Here is a 21001-nt window from a genome sequence, read left to right as displayed (position 1 = left end):
AATTAAAAAAAAAAAGAAAGAAAAGAAAAAAATACTACACGCTTCACTTTTCAGGTTGTACAATAACTCTTACCTTCACACTGCTGCTGATGAGTTCATAACATGACATTATTGCACAGATGGCGTGCAGTTAAATAAAGTAATATACGTTTCCTTGACCGAGTCGTCGCAAAATGTAGTTATAGTCGAGTTGTAGAAAATGAGCAAGCCCGTAAGCGGTTTCAACTTCTTACCACTAGATGGCGCTAAATCACCGCGGCGGCGTAGAGCTCCCACCGTCCATGTTGGTGTATGACTTTAAAACAAAGAGCTAATAGAAAAGAGACAGACCTCTTGCTCCGTTCTATTTTTGTTTGGCCAACTTTCAAACGGCAATACGTTACGAACAATGTAAAATGTAGATATTACAGATTAAGCTTAATATCTATCTATCTATCTATCTATCTATCTATCTATCTATCTATCTATCTATCTATCTATCTATCTATCTATCTATCTATCTATCTATCTATCTATCTATCTATCTATCTATCTATCTATCTATCTATCTATCTATCTATCTATCTATCTATCTATCTATCTATCTACAGTTTATGTTTTAGCCTCAGAGTGGTTCATTTTCGCAACAGACGATCTGTGGTCCGCACTCTGCAGTACTACAGTAGGAGCTGCGTTCAGTTCGGAATCCGACGAGATGGACCGAGGCGCAGAGGACGAATCAGACGACTAGAAACCGCCAAATTGGGGCTGTTCAGGGGAAGGGAAGACGTAGAGGTGAGCTCGTTGTTTTGAGCCCGGGATAACTTACTACGGGAGCTATTTTTTTTGCTGTTGTTTGTTTGTCTCGCGTTGTTAAAGTTTCGACTCGGGAGTATTTCACGATCGAATCTGGCTAATCTCAGTCGCCTCTCTCTCTCTCTCTCTCTGTTTTAGCCCGATTTGAACGAAGATGACGAGACTTGTTTGAAGACACAGAGAAGCACAGGTAAGTCTGAACAGCCTGGGGATGTATGGACACCAGTTTTAGGCGGTATATCTTAAATTAAGTTAATATTAGAGCCCGTGTGAGTCGGTTGCCATGTTGCTAAGCTAACCTGAGCCGTGTAACTTCAGGCCAGCGAGCAGCTGTGGACACTCAAGCTAACTCTAAAATGTTGCTGTGGTCACAAATTGCTCAGCTTTAATTGAAGCCTATCAGTGTCCTTTTTTTAAAATTTGGGGTGGAAACGTATTTGGCAAGGTCGTTTGTAGGCTTTAATTGATCCATTTATCATTTTGAGCACCTTCATTGGTCCCAAACCCCCTTTTTTCCTGTGAAAAATATCCTGTCCAACCTGCTGACCCTTACATGCTTCATTATTTAACCAAGTTAATGACTAAAAACTTATGTTTTCACCACTGTTCCCACATCCTACAGTCTGACCTCCACTGACTGAGGCTCAAGTTTGTTTTGTTCATGTTTTTCTTTGTTTTCACCCCCTTTTTTTTGCTTTCTGAGGCTACAAATACACATTTGTCACCGCAGACAACTCATTTTATCAGGGATTTGCTTCTGTTTCTGCTCTACAATCTGTGTTACCTTTTGTCCTTTTGTTGACACACTGATCCGAGGTTGTAAATGTATAAAATGCAGGCTTCCCACACTCAGTGTCCTGTATGACTAGTTGGTTGTAACGTGATAGATGACAAAAACCTTGCAGCCGAGTGGGAATGTGTTCGCTGAGAAGAAGTTGTCTGTCACATTTCTTGAGCGACTTCTCCGTGCTTTCTAAATACCGGTCTCGTTCTGTCATGTTCAGTGTCGATACTGCAACATTATCCATATGAGAAACTTTTTTTTGTGTGTGTGAAAACACGCAAATGGCATGGCGAAAATCTGCTTGGCGAAGTCTCCTGGCTTTGGGCTTGACCGTATAGACCTCACATCCTGGCTCCCACTCAAAAAAACCCAACATGCTTGAACAAAGTAAAAGGCTGTGTCATAGAAACAGTTTGTGGTTTCTACGAAGAAAAAGAAGAAGGAAAAAAGAAAATGTAATGTTGTAAAGAGGTGGTTTTGAAGCTGCTGATGAATGGGGTTGTCAGATAAGCTTTTAATGACCTTTTTTTATTTTAAGCTATGGTAAAGGTGACTATGTTTCTCGGTTGATTGTCATTTACCTTATCAATCTATTAGCTGTCAGAGTATGTGTTAGAAGTGAGTCTTAGCTACTACCACACCAAATTTGAGCTTGTTATCTTTAAAAATGGCTGAGCTATAACCATTTTTATACGCCCATCATATTCCAGTATGTTGCTGTCTGTTTGTGGACAGTTTCTTGTTTGAGCTCTAACTTTGCAGCCGTGTGATGCAGGAATGTCAAACTGCACAGCTGGACACCTCAAGGGTTGGGGATGATCCCTATTGATTTCAAGGTCACGCCATCAAAGGTTAGGGTCACAGGTGACCCATTTGTGAAAACCTTGTCCGTGCCGTAATTGCATCCGTGCACTGTAGGAATGGCAAACTGCACAAGTGGACGCCTCATTGGTTGATGGTGATCCCTATTGGTTTTAAGGTTACGGGGGTCAAAGGTTGAGATCAAGCTCTGGACACATGTATTCAGGATTGTAGTGTGAGGGAGTTCAAGCTTTGGATTTTGATTACTCTGACAGTTTTCTGATGGGTGTGTTACGTGTCGTTGACGGGACTTGTGTTGTGCGTGCTAATGCCAAGAAAACAACTGAGACCAGTAAACAAAGACGCATGGGCAATTACAGGATCACCCGCCGCCGTGACAGGCAGGAGATAAACATCCTAAACTTACGGAGGTAATCGGGAGGTTATCTCTGTGAACTTTGCGCTTGGTTTTATTCCAGACATTTTTCTCTTATCAGCAGATCCTACATCATCTTCAATGTTTTTAAACATGAAATAAATGAACTCTCCCTTTTTTTAAAAAGGCTTGTTAAATTAAATCCTTTTAGACTGAAAGGTTAAAACCTGCTTCAGTGAAGGACATTAGTCCCATTACAGTGGTGTTTGTCAATTGGCTGGATACAATTACAGCCGCATGTAGAAGTGTCATCAAAGTGGGAATACTTTACTGTAAGTGAAGATGTCAAAGTTAACAAACTGGAACTGAGCTTCCTGGTTTAGCGCTCAAAGGAGGAAACAGTTGGGGAAAAGTTGCTGCCTTTGTTGCCGCGTTTCTTTTCTTGAATGTTATACGCTGAAATCAGTTTTCTGTTTGATTAGAAGAGAGGCGATTTGATTTGTTTGAACGAGAAAAGCTTCTGTAATCCAGTGCAGCCAAGAGATTATTACCAAAAATAAAAATATGGGGCCGCTTTCTGTTTTGTTTCTCCAGAGGAAGATAATCACAGTAAGCCAGAATCTGAATCTGCTTGTCATAAACTTTATTGATACACAAGCTTTCCGACGGGCGCTATGATCCAGATGTTTTCCACAACGGAAACTGACAGCAGCACTAGAAGTTACACACATTCAAACAAACACAGTGATACGTTTAACGTACTCGTTGCAACGTTTTGAAGTTTGTCAAATGAGAAATTATTATTATTATTTTCATATTGATGGTTTGCGTCCTTAAATTAAAAGGTTGTAAGCAGAATTCCTGACCGGATACACCAACGACTACGTTTGTTTAACTACAGAAATAGCCGAAGTGTGTTGGTTTACCTACAGAAACAGCCAAAGTGTTTGTTCACCTACAGAAACAGCCAAACTGTGTTTGTTTAACTACAGAAATGGCCAAAGTGACTGAAAAAAGGTCAGCCTTTACACTTACCGACCATATTTGTTTACTTACCCAAACTACAGCCGGTCTCATCGGGTTAACCACGCGACTCAAACTTCCACGGGGTTTTTGTTGAATTCGGCCGAGTGTTTTGTTTACCCTGCATTTTTTGCAGAATTGCGTTCAGTATATCTGCAAAACTACTGGAATAAGCTCTTGCAGACGGCACCGTCTCGGATCGTTCGGAATAACATTTTGATGTTTGATTTCCTAGTTTGCGGCGAGCGCCTTTTTATCTGAGTTCGTAGTAAATCAGCAGGGAACTTTCGAAAAAGAGAAAAGAGGCAGCAGACGTTTGGGACGAGATTCAACCAATGATAAGCAAAAACGCGTCAGAAATTCAGATTCAAGGGGAAAGGAGAACGCAAAATTGTTTCATAAATTCTCTCAGCGGCTGAAAGAAAGTTTTGAACTTATTTTATAATGCTTTAATTTCATTCCTTTTTACAAAAACAGGATCCTAATCAGTCTGTAGTCTTTGATCATTTGTCAACATGTGAATGAGTTTATGGGTGTTTAGTTAAAATATACTCACATACGTTTCATTATTTTAAGTTCACATTACGTTCATTACATGAAAACATGCGACAATCTCCACGTCACTGTGAACTGCTGGGCTCCGTTACTCACCCTTAACTTAGAGAAATAATCTACATATGCATTTAGAGCACATCTATCTATATGTAATGCAGTAATTTGAGCAAGACTTCACTATTTCAAATGGTAAGGAAAAAAAATAGGAATCTCAAGATAGGCAGGTGACTTGTTTGTAATAAATGGCCGTGTATTTTAACAGGAAAAACTGTCCTCAGGCACATTACTATGACTTAAAGATTGAGGATATTGTAGTTAAGTGAGCAGTAAATAGGTGAGCTTGTTCCCCACACCTTTAAATATTGTGACTAAAACTCAGGCTTGTGCACAGTCCTTTATTTGCACAATCGTTAAACTCCACCGGACTGGTCTCCCTCGTGACAGTCGGCGGTCGTGCGGCGCTGAGACGGTCTCCTCCGAGCGCCGCCCCGCTTCTCGTGCCTGTGCGCCAAACGGGACATCTCGGGTACACGCAGGCCAGGCGCTAAGCCGAGAGGCGCTCGCAGCTCGGAGCCCTCGCAGAAACAACTGGGCCTTTTGTCCCGCCGCCCGCCCACGCAGGCCCCATAACGTTGCGGAGAAAGAGCGTCTTTATCTTCGCTTTTCCACCGACTCATCTCAGTCCCATATTTTGGGTTCTGTCCGAGAAGCTCAAACGGGCTGACTCAACAATATGCTTCCAGTAACTCTTCATCCACCCACACAAGCTCTGACACTCAGATGTAATCATTCACACACAGAGGGGCCTTTTAATCATTTACTTTTATTTTTTTTTGTTGATTAACAGAAGGCGGTAGGTTTCAGGGATGTGTCTAATTCAGGTTAAATATTACACATTCTGTCCTGCGCCCATCCTTTGCTTGCTGTGCCAAACATGGCTGAACGCAGTATTTTTTTTGGCGATGCTTAAAGAGAGTGCTCAGTTGCAGGTGGGAGGAGATAGAAGGGGCTGGACAGAGGCTTGCCAAATCAGATGGGTGAGCAGTTAGGAGGAGGAAACTCAGAAAGTGAAAAAGGAGAGGTCTGCGAAGGGTGGGGAGCGAGCAAAGGAGGCGGAGGGTGTCGAAGAGAGAGTGTGTGGAGTATGTGTTTCAGGAGGGGAGGAAAAAAAAAAAGGAGACTCAAACAGAGAGAAAAGACAGAGAGGGTGGGCGAGGCTGGTGTAAAAGGATAAAGGCGGGGCTGTGGTTTGTGTCACATGATCCGCGCGCTGACTGTAGCCTGGCGAGCTCCAGGTGGCAGCGAGACCACAGACACAGTGCATGCAGGGAGAAGGAGGGAGCAAGGCTAACCACAAAAAGACAACTGAAAGCCCTCGTTTCCTCTCTCCCGCCCCACACGTTTCTCTTTCCTCTCTGTGTCCTGAAGGAATCCTTCCCGGTCCCCGCTCGCCCAGGCTCCTCCGTCTCCCCCCTCCCGGCCTCAGCAGGCCGGGGAATGTCCCCGTGGCGAGATGCCTTACGTGGACCGACAGAACCGCATCTGCGGCTTTCTGGACATCGAGGAGAATGAGAGCAGCGGCAAGTTCCTGCGACGCTACTTCATCCTGGACACGCAGCAGGGGAGCTTGGTGTGGTTCATGGACAACCCACAGGTAATTACAGCCAACTGGGTTAGCTTAGCTCTTAGCTTGGTTTCTTAAACGGGGAAAATTAGACAACTCCAACGAACTACACGCCGTATTTCACGCTTCAGTTATCTGCTGAGGTGATCAGCTCCTGTGCAAAAGCAGGCAACTTTTAGCCGAGCGCTCTCCATTCATTATGAGCACAAAATTAAGTCCACTCTAAATGTTTCCATTGCCAGGCAGCCCCACGAGAACAGGAGAAGTTGTAATTATGTAATTCTAGCTGACAGAATTGGGAAGCACATATTTTAGGCACAAGAGTGTCTCAAGGAAAGCAGTGTGTGTGTTTTAGCTGCCGGCAGACTCTCCTGTAAATCACTGAAAATGGGTTTAGCTGCGTTTTAAATCTAAACCTGAGCTTAGCCTCTTGATTTTCTAATTGTCTAAATGAGTCCATAAATTTGGCAACAGTGTTTGCGCCGACTAAAAGTGTCACCACAGTCAGCTCTGGGATCTCTTAGAGTTTATTTATATATATAGATTAAGTTAAAATTTTCTCTTAGTTTTTGCACCATGCTGGTGTTGAGATGCTGTTACACGAAGCGTTCATAAATAATGCAGCGTAGGGAAAGAAAAAAATTTCCTAAATAATTAAGTCCGTCTCTTTTTATAGATCGAAAAAGGGATCAAATTTTAATTACCTTCAATTGAGATCTCCCAAGTTTCCAAAACGCAACAAGGCTTTAATACAAACTACGATGGAGTTCAGCCAAGTTGCGCTCTCCTCTGCTGAACTATTCTTCTCTTTTCACCTGACGACGTTCGGTTTTCCACAATCAAGGCTCCAACTCTAACAACATCTTTAGTCGTTTTTAGTAAATATAGTTGTTTTGTTTTTTTTAAATTTTGACCCATTTTTCCGTAGAACCTGCCTGTCGGTGCGGACAGCGTTGGCTCGCTCAAGCTCGCTCACATCTCTAAGGTAAGCAGAAATGCCGCCCCAGCATTTCCTCAGACTGTTATAATGCGACTGTATAGAAATGAATTCATTATTTATCAGTTAGTTGGACTTGGAAGCTAACTGTGGGGTTAATCCACCTTTAGGTCAGCGATGCCACTAAGCTAAGGCCGAAAGCCGAGTTCTGCTTTGGTAAGTAAGCACTTAACAGCCTAATCTTGTCATTTCTGAAAAATTAAATATATTTCATATGCTGACTTTGTAATAATGGCACATGACCAGCATGTTAAAAACGTGATAATGAAAACCGAAGGTGTCTAATAAGCTTGTCAAACATCAGCGCTAATCGAACATAATGAAAGAACGTTTAGTCTTTTTTTTTGCTTGTTATTTAAATGTGATCCAGCATCGGCAGCAGCGCTCATTATCGTTTGTTTAGTCAACACGAAGATGCAGGGAGCCGCAGCAGGTTGTGATCTGGGTTTGTGTTGACTATTTTAACTTTGCGGCGTTCGTGAGCGCGCTTAAGGTTTATCGTGTCGCGGCTGAGTTGGCATTTAACTTGATTTTTGATGGCTTGTGTGTTTTGACAGAGTCGGAGGTTTTTGTCTCATCCCAGTTTCACGCCGATTGAAATTATTAGATGGATCCTGCTGAGTTTTATTATTAAAAAAAAAAAAGAGAGAGTTTTTGATGACGTGAATCCCGTAAGCCTCGGAAATGTCGAATGAATATTTCATTTGGATGTTGGTGGTTTTCACCTTCTTTTAAGGACTTCCACAGCGCCAGACTGTCGCTTGTTTTCACCAACAGAGGCTTGTCGTTTGTTCTGTTTGTGGCGTATAAAGGCAGAAAGAAAAGACAGCAGAGATAATCGCAGAGCTCGGTCCACATGTATGTGTAAGATGGCGCTAGCGTGGTGGGAAACCGGGACTCTGTAGGATTAAGTTGTCACTCTTCTGATTTTGGGATCTGATCCCTGATGCGGCTCCACACCACCTCTGTTAATTTGTGCAGAGATGAGCCGTGTTGTTTGTTTTGTTCAAGCTTCTAAATGAGAAAACATGACTGTAAGGATACAGCTCTATTACTCTCTGACACTTCAGAGAACCGTTAAAAGGTCAGATATTCTCTTTATCATAGCTGTGCTTAAGTTAGTGTTTGCTGTATAGGTGGTAATGGTGTCATACGGTGTTTTCTACATAAACTCTTCTCAGTGGAGCCGCCTAGATACACCAACAGAAACCTAACATATTTATTTTGTCTTCTTTTTTCTGTCCAAAATACAGTTTTATTTTCAGCCGCGGTAATTTAGCTTCTCTCGTCACACACGTCTAATCAATAATTACCCGAGACCACACTTTTGCACATTTGGGTGCTGCGGCAGCTCAGTGGTCGGCGCCGCAGTCTCGTAACCCCCCGAGGCTGCAGGTTCGAGCCCAGGTTGCGTCAGGAAGCGTAAAAGACGGTTGCCGAGTCTTTCATTCGAGTTCACTCGGTGTGGCAATGAACCCCTGCAGAAGGGAGCAGCCACAAGAAAAACAACAACACTTCTGCAAATTTAGCAACTTCTGGTTGGAATTTTCAACTTTTCACACCCTTTTGCAACGTTTTTATCTCTCGGATAAATCAGCCGAGATGTCAAATAGTTTCACGAACATAAGGAGCAGAATATGGCTGAAACTTCCCATAAACATACCAGAGTCAGAAATGTTCTGCTTTTGTTAGAGTGTGGCATGATCCCTAAAATCCAGGCTCAGTTTGTTTTGGACTAAGGTTTAGCTGCTGTTGTATGGCTTCCAGTGTTTTCCTAAGGTTGAGTATTGAAGTTCTTAGAAATTGTTAAGATTTCCAAGAACAATCAGATAAATAGACTATCTAAGAAGAACACTTAATTGAAAAAGACAAAATGCTTATAGATTTTTTTTCTTCTGTATTTGACAGACTGCATCTTTTAAGTAAAATTGACCCAAGTAAATGTGCTCTTTGTGCACTTTTAATTGCATTACTTCATTTTAAATCCAGTTTATACTAAAAGCAAACCATTTTTCATTGGCTCAGACCTCCTCTGTTCTCAGATTTAATTCATGCCAGGGACATGAGGTTTCTTTAAATCACTCGTCGTCCCATCCCACGGGGAATAGCTTTCAACAAAGAACCGCATGTGTCTCGATCTGTCCTTGACTTCACACTCCTCTGTGGGCAAGATGAAGGTGAAAAGCATTTCCTAAAAAAAGAACCATCATCGGGTTATTTAGGAATAAACTTCCACCCTGTTGTTTACCAACGCCTCGCCTCCCCTTCCATCAGATTCAGGCACAGGAAATACTAGTGTGACAAGAAGCTGACTCTTTGTGTGTGCGCGCGCGTGTGTGTGTGCATACGTATTGTGCGGCTGTGTGTACGCCACATGTCTTTTTGAGGTTTCAACAGGATGCCGGCATCCTAATCGGAACCTGATTCCGAGATGTATGAAGTTATTTTTAAAATGCCATTTGCGCGCCATATGTTCTGCTGATATCCATAAATCCTGCCCCTCCCTCTCTTTCTGCCTCGAGCAATTCAAGAAGAAACATAAAGAGATATTTAAAAAAAAAAACTTAGCTGTTAGCTGTCATGTTTACAGGCTATTTTAAATTTTAAAAAGCTTTATTTCTGTAATTTATTTTCTTCCGGTGTGTATCTTTTGTATAATTTTTTATAATAGGAGCTTTAAGTAGTACCTGTTTTTCCAGCATTCCTGTTTTTTTTTTTTTTTTTTTTTTTTTTTGTTTTTTTTTCATGTTTAACCATGAGTTTCTTCTCCCCGATTTGTCACCCCAGCGCTCAAGAGACCACCGCTCTTAGTCAACACATTTGTAAAAAAGTTAGCAGTATTTAATGCGGGCCTTCTCAATGAGACAGATTTATTTACAATCTACAATTGCGACACAGTGTTTGCCTTGTGCCTTTTACAGCTCGCCCTCGACAGTTCTACCAGCCCAGCTTTAATGTAATTTATTACCGTGGTGTCGGGAGTGAAGCAGACGACACAAGGAGGTTCTGAACAGCAGAACTGCAGACAGGAGACCTCTCCGCCTCTAAACCCCGGGGCGGCCTCTGACCCCAAAGAATTTAGTGATTAAAAATGTGTTTAGCTCATGTTTACCAAGGCTTTGTCATCGCTCATTGTTCACGTGGTGAAACAATGCTGCTGGTACTGAGTGGGGAAACGTCTGTGGCTCAGCTGAATTTTACTTTGAGAAAAAAAACAAAAAACGGTGTCTGTGCCTGCTCTTTGGCACTCATTATCCTACGAGGAAGGCCAAAACGACAGTTCGGCTCATCGTATTTATCGGCACTTCCAAGGAGAGAACATGTAGCGGCATGTTATTTAGTGAACTTACCCGAGACCTAACAGTCACGCAGTGTGTTGTCATCGTAATTTGTCTGACTCTGACAGGAGAGGGACAGCTGAAGTCAAAGTAACTCTTTCTTATGTTCCCACTGCTGCTTTATGACCTGTTAGTCATCAACGCTAAGATGAGGAAGTACTTCCTGCAGGCCAATGATCAGCAGGACCTGGTGGAATGGGTCAACGCTCTCAATAAAGCTACCAAGATCACTGTGAGTCCAACACACACACACGACATGCGATCACTTCCTAACATGACTGTGCAGATCAGTTCTTTCACTCTTTTATTTTATTTTTTTTTTCTTTCTTCCTTTTATGTTTAAACTGAAAGAGAGGACTTTCAAGGAATTAGAAATGAGTCAAAGCATGACTAACAGGATGCAGCATTGTTGTACTGAGTTTTAGGATAAAGAGCTGCGTCTATTGTGCTCCATAAATTCTCAGCCGTGCAGAGAGGAAATGTGTGTGTCGGCTTCTGCACATGAAGATTTACACACTTTATTGGAACTACAGAGCAAACGGGTGCTGTCTAACTTACAGCAGAGCACAAGAGACATCTCCGTGTTCAGTTTTTTTTTTTTATCTATTAACTTGGCACGTGTTTGTTTGTTTGTTTGTTTGTTTGTTTGTTTGTTTACGTCCCCCTCTCTTAGGTGCCAAAATTGTCTGACAACCAGCAGAACAACGAAAACCAGAAGGTTTTGCCCGATGTCGTAGGAGCCAAGAAACAAGTCTCTTACAGGACAGAGATAATTGGAGGGGTGCCCATCGTTACCCAAACGCAGGTAAACGCGTCTCCAGCTACCGGCATGCAATTTTAGACGAGTTTAGCGGAAAACAAGAGTGACCAACTTCGGCGTACAAATACTTTTAAGGTTTCCATGAAAGCCACGCGCCGTTACTTCTGCTTATTTGCAGTAAAAACACAAGCTGGGGAGGCTCCGCTGCACTCTTCACTGCTCAGTATTAGGCTCGTTGCTTATCGTTTGTTATGTTGAGAACCAAGTTATTCATTTCATCTGCTCATATAACTTTCAAAGTGTTTTAGTTCATAGAAAAACAAGAAGATGCAAAATTGTTTATCTGACTAAAAAAAAAAAAACACCCAAAAGAAGCTGATGACAAATTCTTGACCTGGGCGTGTGAATTAGAAAAACAGAACAAAGCCGGCATCACGAGGATGGCTTTTTTTGTTTTGTTTTGTTTCTCAAATGAAAGCCAACAAACGTGTAAGAAGGTCTAGAAAGCACCTTGTTCCCCAGAACCATTTTGTTTCCTAAAAGCAGTTTCTATAGTTGGCAGAACAAATTTTTATCTGTAGTTTTTGTTAAACTTTACTTAAACCATTCAAACCAAATGCAGCAATGCCATAATTCTAGCTCAGGTTTGGGGAAACAACAACAACAAATAAGAAAATATGATCTAAAAATTGTTATTTTGACAACTATTTAATGGGGTGGCTATGGACATTTCTCACCATCTGTTTCTCCGAATTCCGTTCATTTTTCATCATTGAAAAACAAAAAAACCTTTGCTGTCAACCAATTTCCTTTTTTTTTTTTTCCTAAAATGCATTACTTTTCTTCATTTTCTTCCAGCACGACGGTGGCGACGGCGCTAACAAATCGGAGCGTGAGGCCATGCAACGCTCCCACAACCAGCTGCCATATTTTCTGAGCAGGCCGGCCCAGGAGAACACCGTCATCAAGTCGGGCTACTGCGTGAAGCAAGGAGCCGTGGTACACGCCTCCTGCTGCTTTATGTTCTGATCGGCCAGCGCTGTTCAGTCCTGGTCCTCGAGGGCCGCTGTCCTGCATGTTTTGGGTGTTTCTCTGCTGGGACACACCTGATTTGAATGACTGAGGGATTAACGGGCTTCTGCGGACGAAGAGAGACATGCGGGATAGAGGTCCTCCAGGTCCAGGACTGGACCCCGCTCTGATAGGCTGAGCAGTTTGTTGGTTCAGTCTTTCTGAACAGTCAGCCACATTTAGTTTAAGTCCACAACACCTTTATAATAATTGACAAAGTTGTATTTTAAATGCAAAATTAGGAAGTGGTTTCAAGTTTGTTGAATGCCAGTTTCCATGAGTTTAAAAATGGGATTTGAGCTCGTTTGTGGTTAAGATTTTCAAGAATCTTTAAAGTTGGTTAGGAATAATGAGCCGGCAACTGTCCCGTTTCTTCATTCGCCGAAGACCTGAACCTCTTCTCTCCTTTTCTCACAGATGAGGAACTGGAAGCGGCGATATTTCCTCTTAGAAGAAAACGCGATGAGTTACTTCAAGTCAGACTTGGTAATCAGCTTTTAATTATCCAACGTGAAGGTTTTCAGGAACGTTTTTAATGCATGATATATGTGGATTTGTTTTAAGCGTACGGTCTTAGACGGAGTGACAGCGTTCAGAGGGGCCAAGTTTCAGCTTGTTTGATTCACTGACTGGAATTCATTGCCTTCATTTCACAAGTTCAGTCATGTCCTGATAACCTGGCCTTTCTCACACACACACACTTTCCTCAGGACAGCCTGTACATCCCATACCCTGTCCTTGTCAGGGTCTGCCCCTATTTGACAAGTTTATCTGTGTATTTGGCTATCAACAGCCCTGAAGGACGCAGACTCTCTGTCTGCTGGACAAGAAAACGACAAGCGTCAGGGTTTTTTCCTCGGGTGTTCGGAGGCTGCTGCTTCTTGGGACGTTCACGTTTCACTCAGCTGTGAACAGAAACTCAACTCGGGCTTTTTGTTTTGTAGTTTACATACAGATAAAGCTGTTTGACGTTTGCTGTGAACAGTCTTCTTCTTGCTGTTAGGAGAAAGAGCCTCTGAGGATGATCCCACTGAAAGAAGTTCACAAAGTCCAGGAGTGCAAGCAGAGGTATTTAACATGTCCTGACATTTTCTTATTGTACAAAAACATGCCTGTGTGTGTGATAATGTCTCTGTTATAGATCAGCTAAATGTGATTCAACTTGATTTTGGCTTTCTTGTAGTGACATCATGATGAGAGATAATCTGTTTGAAGTAGTCACCGCATCAAGGACGTTTTATATCCAGGTACGCTGGTTTTGGGTCATGAAAGGAATGTAGCTCACTCGCATATTCTCATCGGAGCTTTGACTGATGGTATCAAACCGGCAGAATTTTTACTTTTACAGTTTAATCATTCAGGTCCTTTCTTTACCAACTGTAGGTTTCCTCTCCTATCTTTTCATTTGCCTCCTCCTGATGGTTTTCATTCTCCTTCTCTGTTTTCATCAGGCCGACAGTCCCGAGGAGATGCACAGCTGGATCAAGGCTGTCTCAGGGGCCATTGTAGCTCAGAGGGGGCCGGGGAGATCAGCAGCTACAGTATGTATCACGCACAACAGCACAGCCCGAATTTGATTCGATTCCAGCTGGAGTCAGAAATTTTGGTGAGGATATTACTTAAAGCAGAACCTGAGCTTCACAGTGACATCTAGTGGCAGGTAGAGGCGACCTGCGACCACAAATCTTATCTTAATCTTGTCTGTTGTTTTTTTTTATTCCCACACAAGGGCTTGACATCATCTCTCACAAACTTTTAGCTGCATGTTCTTTGTGGATTTGCCCATATTTAACCTTATCTTTTGTCCTTTTTTTCAAACTGTGTGAAGTTTCATTTCTATAATTCAAAAATAAGAGCAAACGATAAATTCTGCTCCATGTATCCTTCACTAGTGGGCTAAAATGGAGCCCCTGACAGCATAACTTGTCAATTAAAAAGCTTATTATTGTATATATTTTAATAAGCTTCTTACATTTTGTGCATCTTCAGCTTGTCGTCACCTATTCTTAGTTTTCTGGACTTCTTTTTTCCACCATCCACAGCCAAAATACAGACTTTTTTATATACAGCTTTTTTATGTTTATTAGACAATCAACAGATGGTACGTGTCAGTAAACGAACGGGAGTCTGGCAGATGGAGAGTAACACAGGTCCTCAGCTTGACACGAACCACATGGAACTATCTGAGTTTGGATTCGATCTGTCAGGAGGCAACATGCAGGGAAAAAAAAAAAAAGTGCATGAACCTGGCAGGTGATGAGACATGAACCACCTTCTAATCGGAGGAAACTCAAGCCTCTGCCTCAGTCGGCCTCTTCTGGTTAGACTGGACTCAGGCTCCTTAAAGGTTTCTGTCTTACCTTGTCTTCCTTTCTCTTGCTTATTCTTCTCCTCCTGAATCTCTCTATCCTCCCCCTCCCCACCCCCCACCTTTTCCTTAGTTTGTCCCATTCTCTCCACTGCCTCCTCTCCCGGTGGGAAAATGGCCCTTCTGCTCTAACCCTGCTTTGCACTGTGTTGTTGCAGATGCGGCAGGCCAGACGGCTGTCGAACCCTTGTATACAGAGGTATACGTCCCGAATTGGGGAGTGCAGCAGCACGTACGTCAGCTCGTCTGAATCCCCCCCCCCCCCCCCCCNNNCCCCCCCCCCCCCCTCCCCTTTATAAGCTATAAGTTCACCTTTTCAGTACCTTCTTTTCCTCTCACTGGCTGGCCCTGTTGGTTTTAGATATTAGCCGTTTTCACACACAAACACCAGACACGATCGGGCGAATGTGCAGACAGTTGCTTTTACCTCTTCAAAGTGGGAGCTTACAGCATGAAAATGTGAGGAAGGGGTGGAGGAGGAACGCTTGTCTAGAGTGCAAAACATTGCTTCAAACTTTTTTTTTTTTAATAGGATGATGAGAGCGGATGAGATCTTTCATAACATTTGTCATTATCACATTTGAATGTAGGAAACAAACAAGCTTACTTATATTCACACATTTTCTCAACCACTGATATCCAAATGTTGTACCCACTGGCTGGAAGGATGATGTCTGTGTGGAAGTCTGAGCGATTGCTGCAGGCATTTGCATTTACTGCCGCCTCGAAACTTCTCCAGAACATTTCAAGGCCGCGCTGCACGTGTGAAAACGGCTATTATGAGAGAAAAATCAGACTTTTAATGCCCATCTGATGCTCTCCCTTTTATTTATTTATTTTTGTGCTAAGTTCCAACCGCATCCCGAGTATGGCTGCAATAACTCCGCAGGCCCTCCTCTCTTCACGCCCTCATTCCGACTGCTTTTCTTGTTTTACCTCCTTTTGATTTTATTTTGCTAAACTGTAACATAAAGTTTGTTCGAACTGCTGCATTCAGGATGTCCTCGATGTTGCAATACCTTACCTTTGTTACCACAGGATCACACATCATGACTATATTGTTATTTAAATCGTCACCACAGAGTTCTGTCTGACAGATGCAAAGCTGTTCACTGAAATAGCGCCCCCCCCCCCCCATCCTAAAAAGGTTTCTTACAGGACTCCTAAAGTATGATATAATGGGACAAGCAGCGTAACAAACTTCTTGTTGTGCCTGCATCACTTCAAGAGAGAAGCCCTCTGTTATACAGTGTTTTAAAAACACAGAATGCTCTCAGACGACCTTGAAAAAAAATTTTTTCCTAAATAATTTAGTCTTTTTTTTTTTTTATATTCAGCTGCATCACTTCTGATTATCAACCCTGTCACACTTGAGGGATTAAATCTTCCGGATAAATGTTCTTATAAATATGAATCTTTTTTTTTTTTTTTTCTTTGTAGTGGTACATAATAAAAATAAACTGTTCTCCAACATCATGCAGCATTAGTCAGGAATCTTAAACCTCTGCTGCTGCTAGCTGTCCACTCCAGTTACGCTTGCTGAGATACTGTTTTTTTTTCCTTCTCCTTCTTCTTTTCTCTCACTGCTTCAACTGTGTTCATGATTAATGATGATGTTTATACCTGTGCAGTTCATACAGACGTGTACCCACTGCCTGCCCCCCTGCCCTCCCCAGCTTGTCTCTTTATGAAAACCGTTTCAGTCTTTGTCATTATTGCTGTCTCTTCTCTTTCGTGCCCTGTTCTCTCTGCAGTCTGCTGCAGCTGTGTACCTGTCTTAGATGTGTGACTTCCTGCTTGTCTCTCCTCTTCCCTCCTGTCCGCTGCCTGTATGTTTCTCTTTCCCTTTTTTTATTCACGTGACAACACACCCGTTTCCGTGTCAACTTCCTATGCCTTTTGTGTGCTTAAATATTCAACGATGTGATGCGCTCTCGTGTCTGTAGCCATGAACTCCGGGTCTTTAGAAATATTGATTACCACGAGAGTGTTTGTGTTTCTAAGAGTGGGACATCGTCTGCATTATCGAGCATTATCTGGTAAACAGAACTGCAGTCAGCTGTCCGGGTTTTCAGTGTTTATGTGAGAATCTTTATTAATCCGTCTAAAATGTTTGAGCATAATTGTGCACATTTGGATTCAACATAAGGCATCCCATAATACACATGTAGTTCTCAGGCATCTACAAGTCAAATTCCTGACTTACGTGATTAGAAGTTGTATGAGTCTGCTCTTTAGAAGGATCGTTTTGAATGAACCTGTGTGTTAAAATAGAACAACTCGAAGGTGACAGACGCCTGCACTGCAGTCTTGTGATGCTTTATATCTGCCATGTTTGTCTTACTAACACTTCACCAACTGTTCAGTGGCCACTGTTTTCATTCTTTCACTCTCTCTGTTGTTTTTTTCTTTATTCTGTTTATTTTTCAGAGATTGAAATCTGACTTTGAAAAGCTGTGAAATAATAACCAGCCACTGCTTCCAAAGGCTTGAACTTTCATTGCAACTTAAATAGACTACAACTAAAAACATGCTGACACTATTCCTGCTACCTCTTCTACTCCTCCTACTACCACCATCTTCACTCTCAATGCCACAATCTTCAGCTTCTACAACCTCCAAGCTGAATCAGGCTCCACACGCTGGTGCTAATTCCAACCTTGTTTTTTTTAAATTAAACATATCAGGATTTTATTTTATTTTATTTTTTTCCCAGCTAACAGCAACCCGCCTCACTGATTCTTGACCTCTGTGTGTCCTCCTGCTGTCTCCGCTGCAGGAACACGGCAGCCGGTCCGCGTTCTACCGCAGCCCAGCAGGTCCCCCCGTCCCTCGCTCGCCAGTATCTGCAGTGCCGCCGTGCTACCCAGAGCGGGGGGCCGCTGTCACGTGCGGCTCACGCCCGCAGCCTGGCGTGGGACAGCGAGCACTTCATGAGCCTGCTGCCGCGCCCCATTCACAGCCACACGCCAGCACGCCTGTCCCTGCAGGAGACACACCTGGCCAAGTGAGCGGCCAGCCACCCGCGACCAGCATCGCTAACTCCGAGGAGTCGCCGTGGCGGCGGCGAAGCAACTACGAGCCCCGCACGCCCGAAACCCCCTTTGAAATCGATGACGCCGATCTGCCAGTGAGCGAGGTCTGACCCGCTTCACTGGACTTTCAAGGCCTGCTTATCTTGATGGATGCTGACCGGGAACTGATGGATAAACAGGAAAGTCTGTTTACTAAACAGAGCTGTTTTCCCAAACTCATCTTCAGATGTCTTCCATCTGAGTCGGGGGTCTGAACTGCACTTTCGTGCCAAAGGCAACAGAGTCCTCACGGAAACCCCCTCTGCCTGCCCGCTGTCCCAGTCACAATGGCACAGGTACTCACCGAGAATAGTTGTTAAAATAAACTGCAGATTTAACTTGTTCTGAATAAAATTCAGCAGCAGAGCTTTATTTTAACATACGTGGGCACAATGACTTTCGTAAACCACTTTGTGCCAAAAAATAAGGAAGCTTTTAAGGATGCAACCTTTTTTTTCCTAATGTCTGAAAGGAGTGTTTAAACTTTGGACTGGTTTTGTCAGCACCCCTTAAATCAACTAATGCTAGATTCTCTGCTCCATTCATACACTCATTACAGCAACACTGGACGAAACGGGAGTGGAGACTAAACGTTTTGCAGCAAAGGTGCCACCGACCTCTTTGCTGTCAAGTATCGAGGAGGGTGACACAGACCTTTTTTTAGTTCGCAGAATAAACAAGTTATTCCCACACATCTACACCTACCGCGAGCAGATTTTGTAATTCAGCGAACTGCCGACGGTAGAGTCAGCTATCAGCCTCGTGTCTTGAGAACAAAGATACTGTACGAAGACCAAGATTAGTCACTTAAGTTGCATGCTAATATTTTAATAATTCTTCAGGTAATCTTTGTGTTTTCGTTTTCTTTGCAGATCAGACGCTCTGGTTGTTGTAAGTTTGCAGACTAGAAAAACGGATTTAGTTTTTATATGCTTTTAAACCTGTCCCGGTCTTGTTTTCTTGTATCTGTATTACCAGTCTAATTCTAGGCAGCTGCCTCATGGTGTTATTTAAAAATGTCTCACTGTAATCCTGCTAAATGATGTACACTAATTTTTTTTTTTATTATTATTATTTTTTTAAAGTCTAATAGAGCCAATCTATTTCACTCCCATTTCTGTCTGATGTAACTGATTTGAATTGTTTCTATTTATTAATTGGATGACTTGAATGAAATAAACACTGAAAATATGTTCAGGGGTCAGGGTTGTTTTTTTAAATTTTTTAGGCTGATGTTGGAGCTTGTGAGAGGTTTCTACACTTTCATCCGTCTCTCAGCGGTGTCTGCTCAAATCCTCCTCTGCCCTCTTGTGGAGAGAAAGATCCTCGCTCTTCTTCACTGTCGTCCATGCCGCTGTGCTCTGTGGGCCACTTGTTGGGCGTTTACGTCACAAAACTCACAAGAAAGCGCATCAAGGCTGCGCCACACAGTCGTATATCACGCCACAGTGGACATTTTGGGGATATGAAACCGTAAAATCACTGTTAGGACTCAGCATGAGACAAAACTTTGCACATGAAACGGTTAAACGAAACATGTTGAGAGATGAGTCATCTTCTATTATTCATTTTAAAAGCCTTAAAGCTATCTTCAATGATAAATGTTTATATCCAGCAAGTAAAATATTAAATTCCTCACCTATAAATTAATAAAAATGTCAAAATTGAGAAGATTCTTGCAATTTTCTGTGCAAATGTTTGACCCTTTTGTCTGTTTTTTTTTATAGCCCTAACAATTAATCATACAGAACTATTTCCTATTTGTGTTATTTTATAAAACTTTAGAAGGTTATTGTGTGTTTTGAGAGTATAATCTGAATCTACAACCACAGGAGTAATATCCATCCAGCAAAAAGTGAAGTTAAAGTAGCTAACCTTTTGACAAACTGATCGTTTAGTCGTGTATGAGTGAGATGGGATTTTAGTCATCTCACGATGCATTTTAAGACACGTTCAGCTTTTACACTGAAGCTGAACATGCAGAGCGTTTTATAGTCAAGTCAGTCAGGGTTCATCCTAAAGTCTTAAAGTTGTTCACTTGAGGAGGAAAAAGGTTTACTTGGAAGCCTGGATGCATTTAACCGGCTCGCTAAAGCCTTCGAGACTTGAAGTGGGATTTTTAGACATTGTACTAAAGTCCATTTCTGTTGCTTTATGATCTTGGTTCGCAGCTGAGACGTGAGGAGGGATCACACAGACCTCAGCCGAGTCCATCCTTGGCTCTGTTCACTGGCCTCGGTGGGAGGATGGGTGTTCCTTATAGATGAGGTTGTTTTCATCTGCGTTTTTTCCCACCATTTCTTGCCTATAGCGTTTCCCCTTTATGGTCTGTCACTTTCCGCTCATTTTTACGTCAGCCAACAATGTGTTTGTATGCACAAGAATTACAGGGTTCATTTTTTTTTTTTTTTTCACCCCTCCCCTCAAACAAGTGCCCTCTCATCTCATAAATGCAGCAGAATCCAGAGTGGCAGGCATTGTGAAAACCCTCTGTTCATTTATGCCCCTTTCTAATTACCTTCCAGATACAGAATCTTCTGTTTCAACCTGAGTTCTGCTGCACCGCAGGCTGTATCGTCTCCTTATTTCCTCCCCCCCGCAGCGTTTTCAGAGTCGCCTTCCCCTAGACTTCATCTACTACAGGGGGTCTTGCAACCCACCCTGCGCCCACAATCATTCACGTTGTTCTGAGGCGTTTTATGATGCTGATTTACTGCAGTGGAGCTTATTGGACTCTCACAGCTCACCACAGACATCGAAACCGTTGTTCAGCGGGCAGCTTTGTTTCTGTTGGAAAAAGTACATCATTTCAGCCAAAAAAAAATTGAAGATAAACCAGTGGCTTGGACCATTTTTTCTTTTCTTTTTAAAGAAATTTATGCAAGGATTTGGCATACATTTACATTATGTTTACCTAGGAAGGCGGTGACACGCTCATAACATAACATATCTTATTTAAAAGAGAAATATTGTCTTGAATACCTACTGTTTCAAATAAAGTGGTAAAAACACTTGAACTCTAATCAGTTCTTTCATTCCACTAAGTTTCCCTGATCTCCCTTTAGCCATAAGGCTAAGTGTGACTAATTCAGAGGGAAGCAGTAAAATAAAAAATAAACCATCAGGAAGTAGTCCTGTAGGGCAGTGGTTCCCAAACTTTTCAGCTTCCAACCCATAAAATAATAGTGACAAAAGTGTGTGACCCCATCTGTTGGACCCTATTAAATAAGAACATAATGACAACACAAACAGTCTTAACATCCATTATGCTATTTTTTAATCAATTTGTGGACGATTATGGTGCAAACGTAGCATAAAAACAAAGATTTCTTATTGCAAGTTGATGTCTGGAGATTATCTAAGGACCCCTACTTGGTGTTGAGGGTGTGTAGACTTCATAAAACTCGCCTTTTTTATGTTTTACTTTCCATTACT

At 42.4% G+C, this 21001-nt stretch overlaps 1 protein-coding gene across 8 annotated transcripts; it reads left to right on the top strand.

Moving 5' to 3' along the window:
- The first annotated feature begins 624 nt into the window (after nt 1-624).
- LOC108244922 (pleckstrin homology domain-containing family A member 1-like) lies at nt 625-18759 on the top strand. 8 transcript variants are annotated; one of them, XR_003039778.2, is made up of 16 exons: nt 625-774; nt 934-985; nt 5763-5988; nt 6887-6943; nt 7066-7111; nt 10428-10525; nt 10967-11098; nt 11912-12052; nt 12542-12610; nt 13128-13192; nt 13308-13371; nt 13576-13665; nt 14651-14724; nt 16247-16321; nt 16923-17137; nt 17272-17413. XR_003039778.2 is itself a non-coding variant. In XM_017431522.3 (15 exons), exons 3-15 carry the CDS (start codon nt 5848-5850, stop codon nt 17501-17503), a joined length of 1284 nt encoding a protein of 427 aa, XP_017287011.1. In that variant the 5' UTR covers nt 625-774; nt 934-985; nt 5763-5847; the 3' UTR covers nt 17504-18759. The 8 variants fall into 8 exon arrangements, 4 of the variants coding, with proteins under 4 accessions (XP_017287011.1, XP_017286964.1, XP_017286956.1 ...); XM_017431522.3 differs by lacking the exon at nt 16923-17137 and having other exon boundaries at nt 17272-18759; XR_003039782.2 differs by lacking the exon at nt 14651-14724 and having other exon boundaries at nt 626-774.
- The last annotated feature ends 2242 nt before the right edge of the window (nt 18760-21001 follow it).

The sequence above is a fragment of the Kryptolebias marmoratus genome, linkage group LG22, assembly GCF_001649575.2.
Source record: "Kryptolebias marmoratus isolate JLee-2015 linkage group LG22, ASM164957v2, whole genome shotgun sequence".
NCBI lineage: Eukaryota > Metazoa > Chordata > Actinopteri > Cyprinodontiformes > Rivulidae > Kryptolebias > Kryptolebias marmoratus.
The sequence above is the reverse complement of the archived record's forward strand: the minus strand, read 5'-3'. Positions and strand labels throughout refer to the sequence as shown.

Coding starts and splice junctions, on each gene's coding strand:
- LOC108244922 (XM_017431522.3), top strand. CDS start 5,848: ATGCCTTACGTGGACCGACAGAACCGCATCTGCGGCTTTCTGGACATC. Junction 7,112..10,427: donor GAAAGCCGAGTTCTGCTTTG/GTAAGTAAGCAC, acceptor ATGACCTGTTAG/TCATCAACGCTAAGATGAGG. Junction 13,372..13,575: donor CAAGGACGTTTTATATCCAG/GTACGCTGGTTT, acceptor TGTTTTCATCAG/GCCGACAGTCCCGAGGAGAT.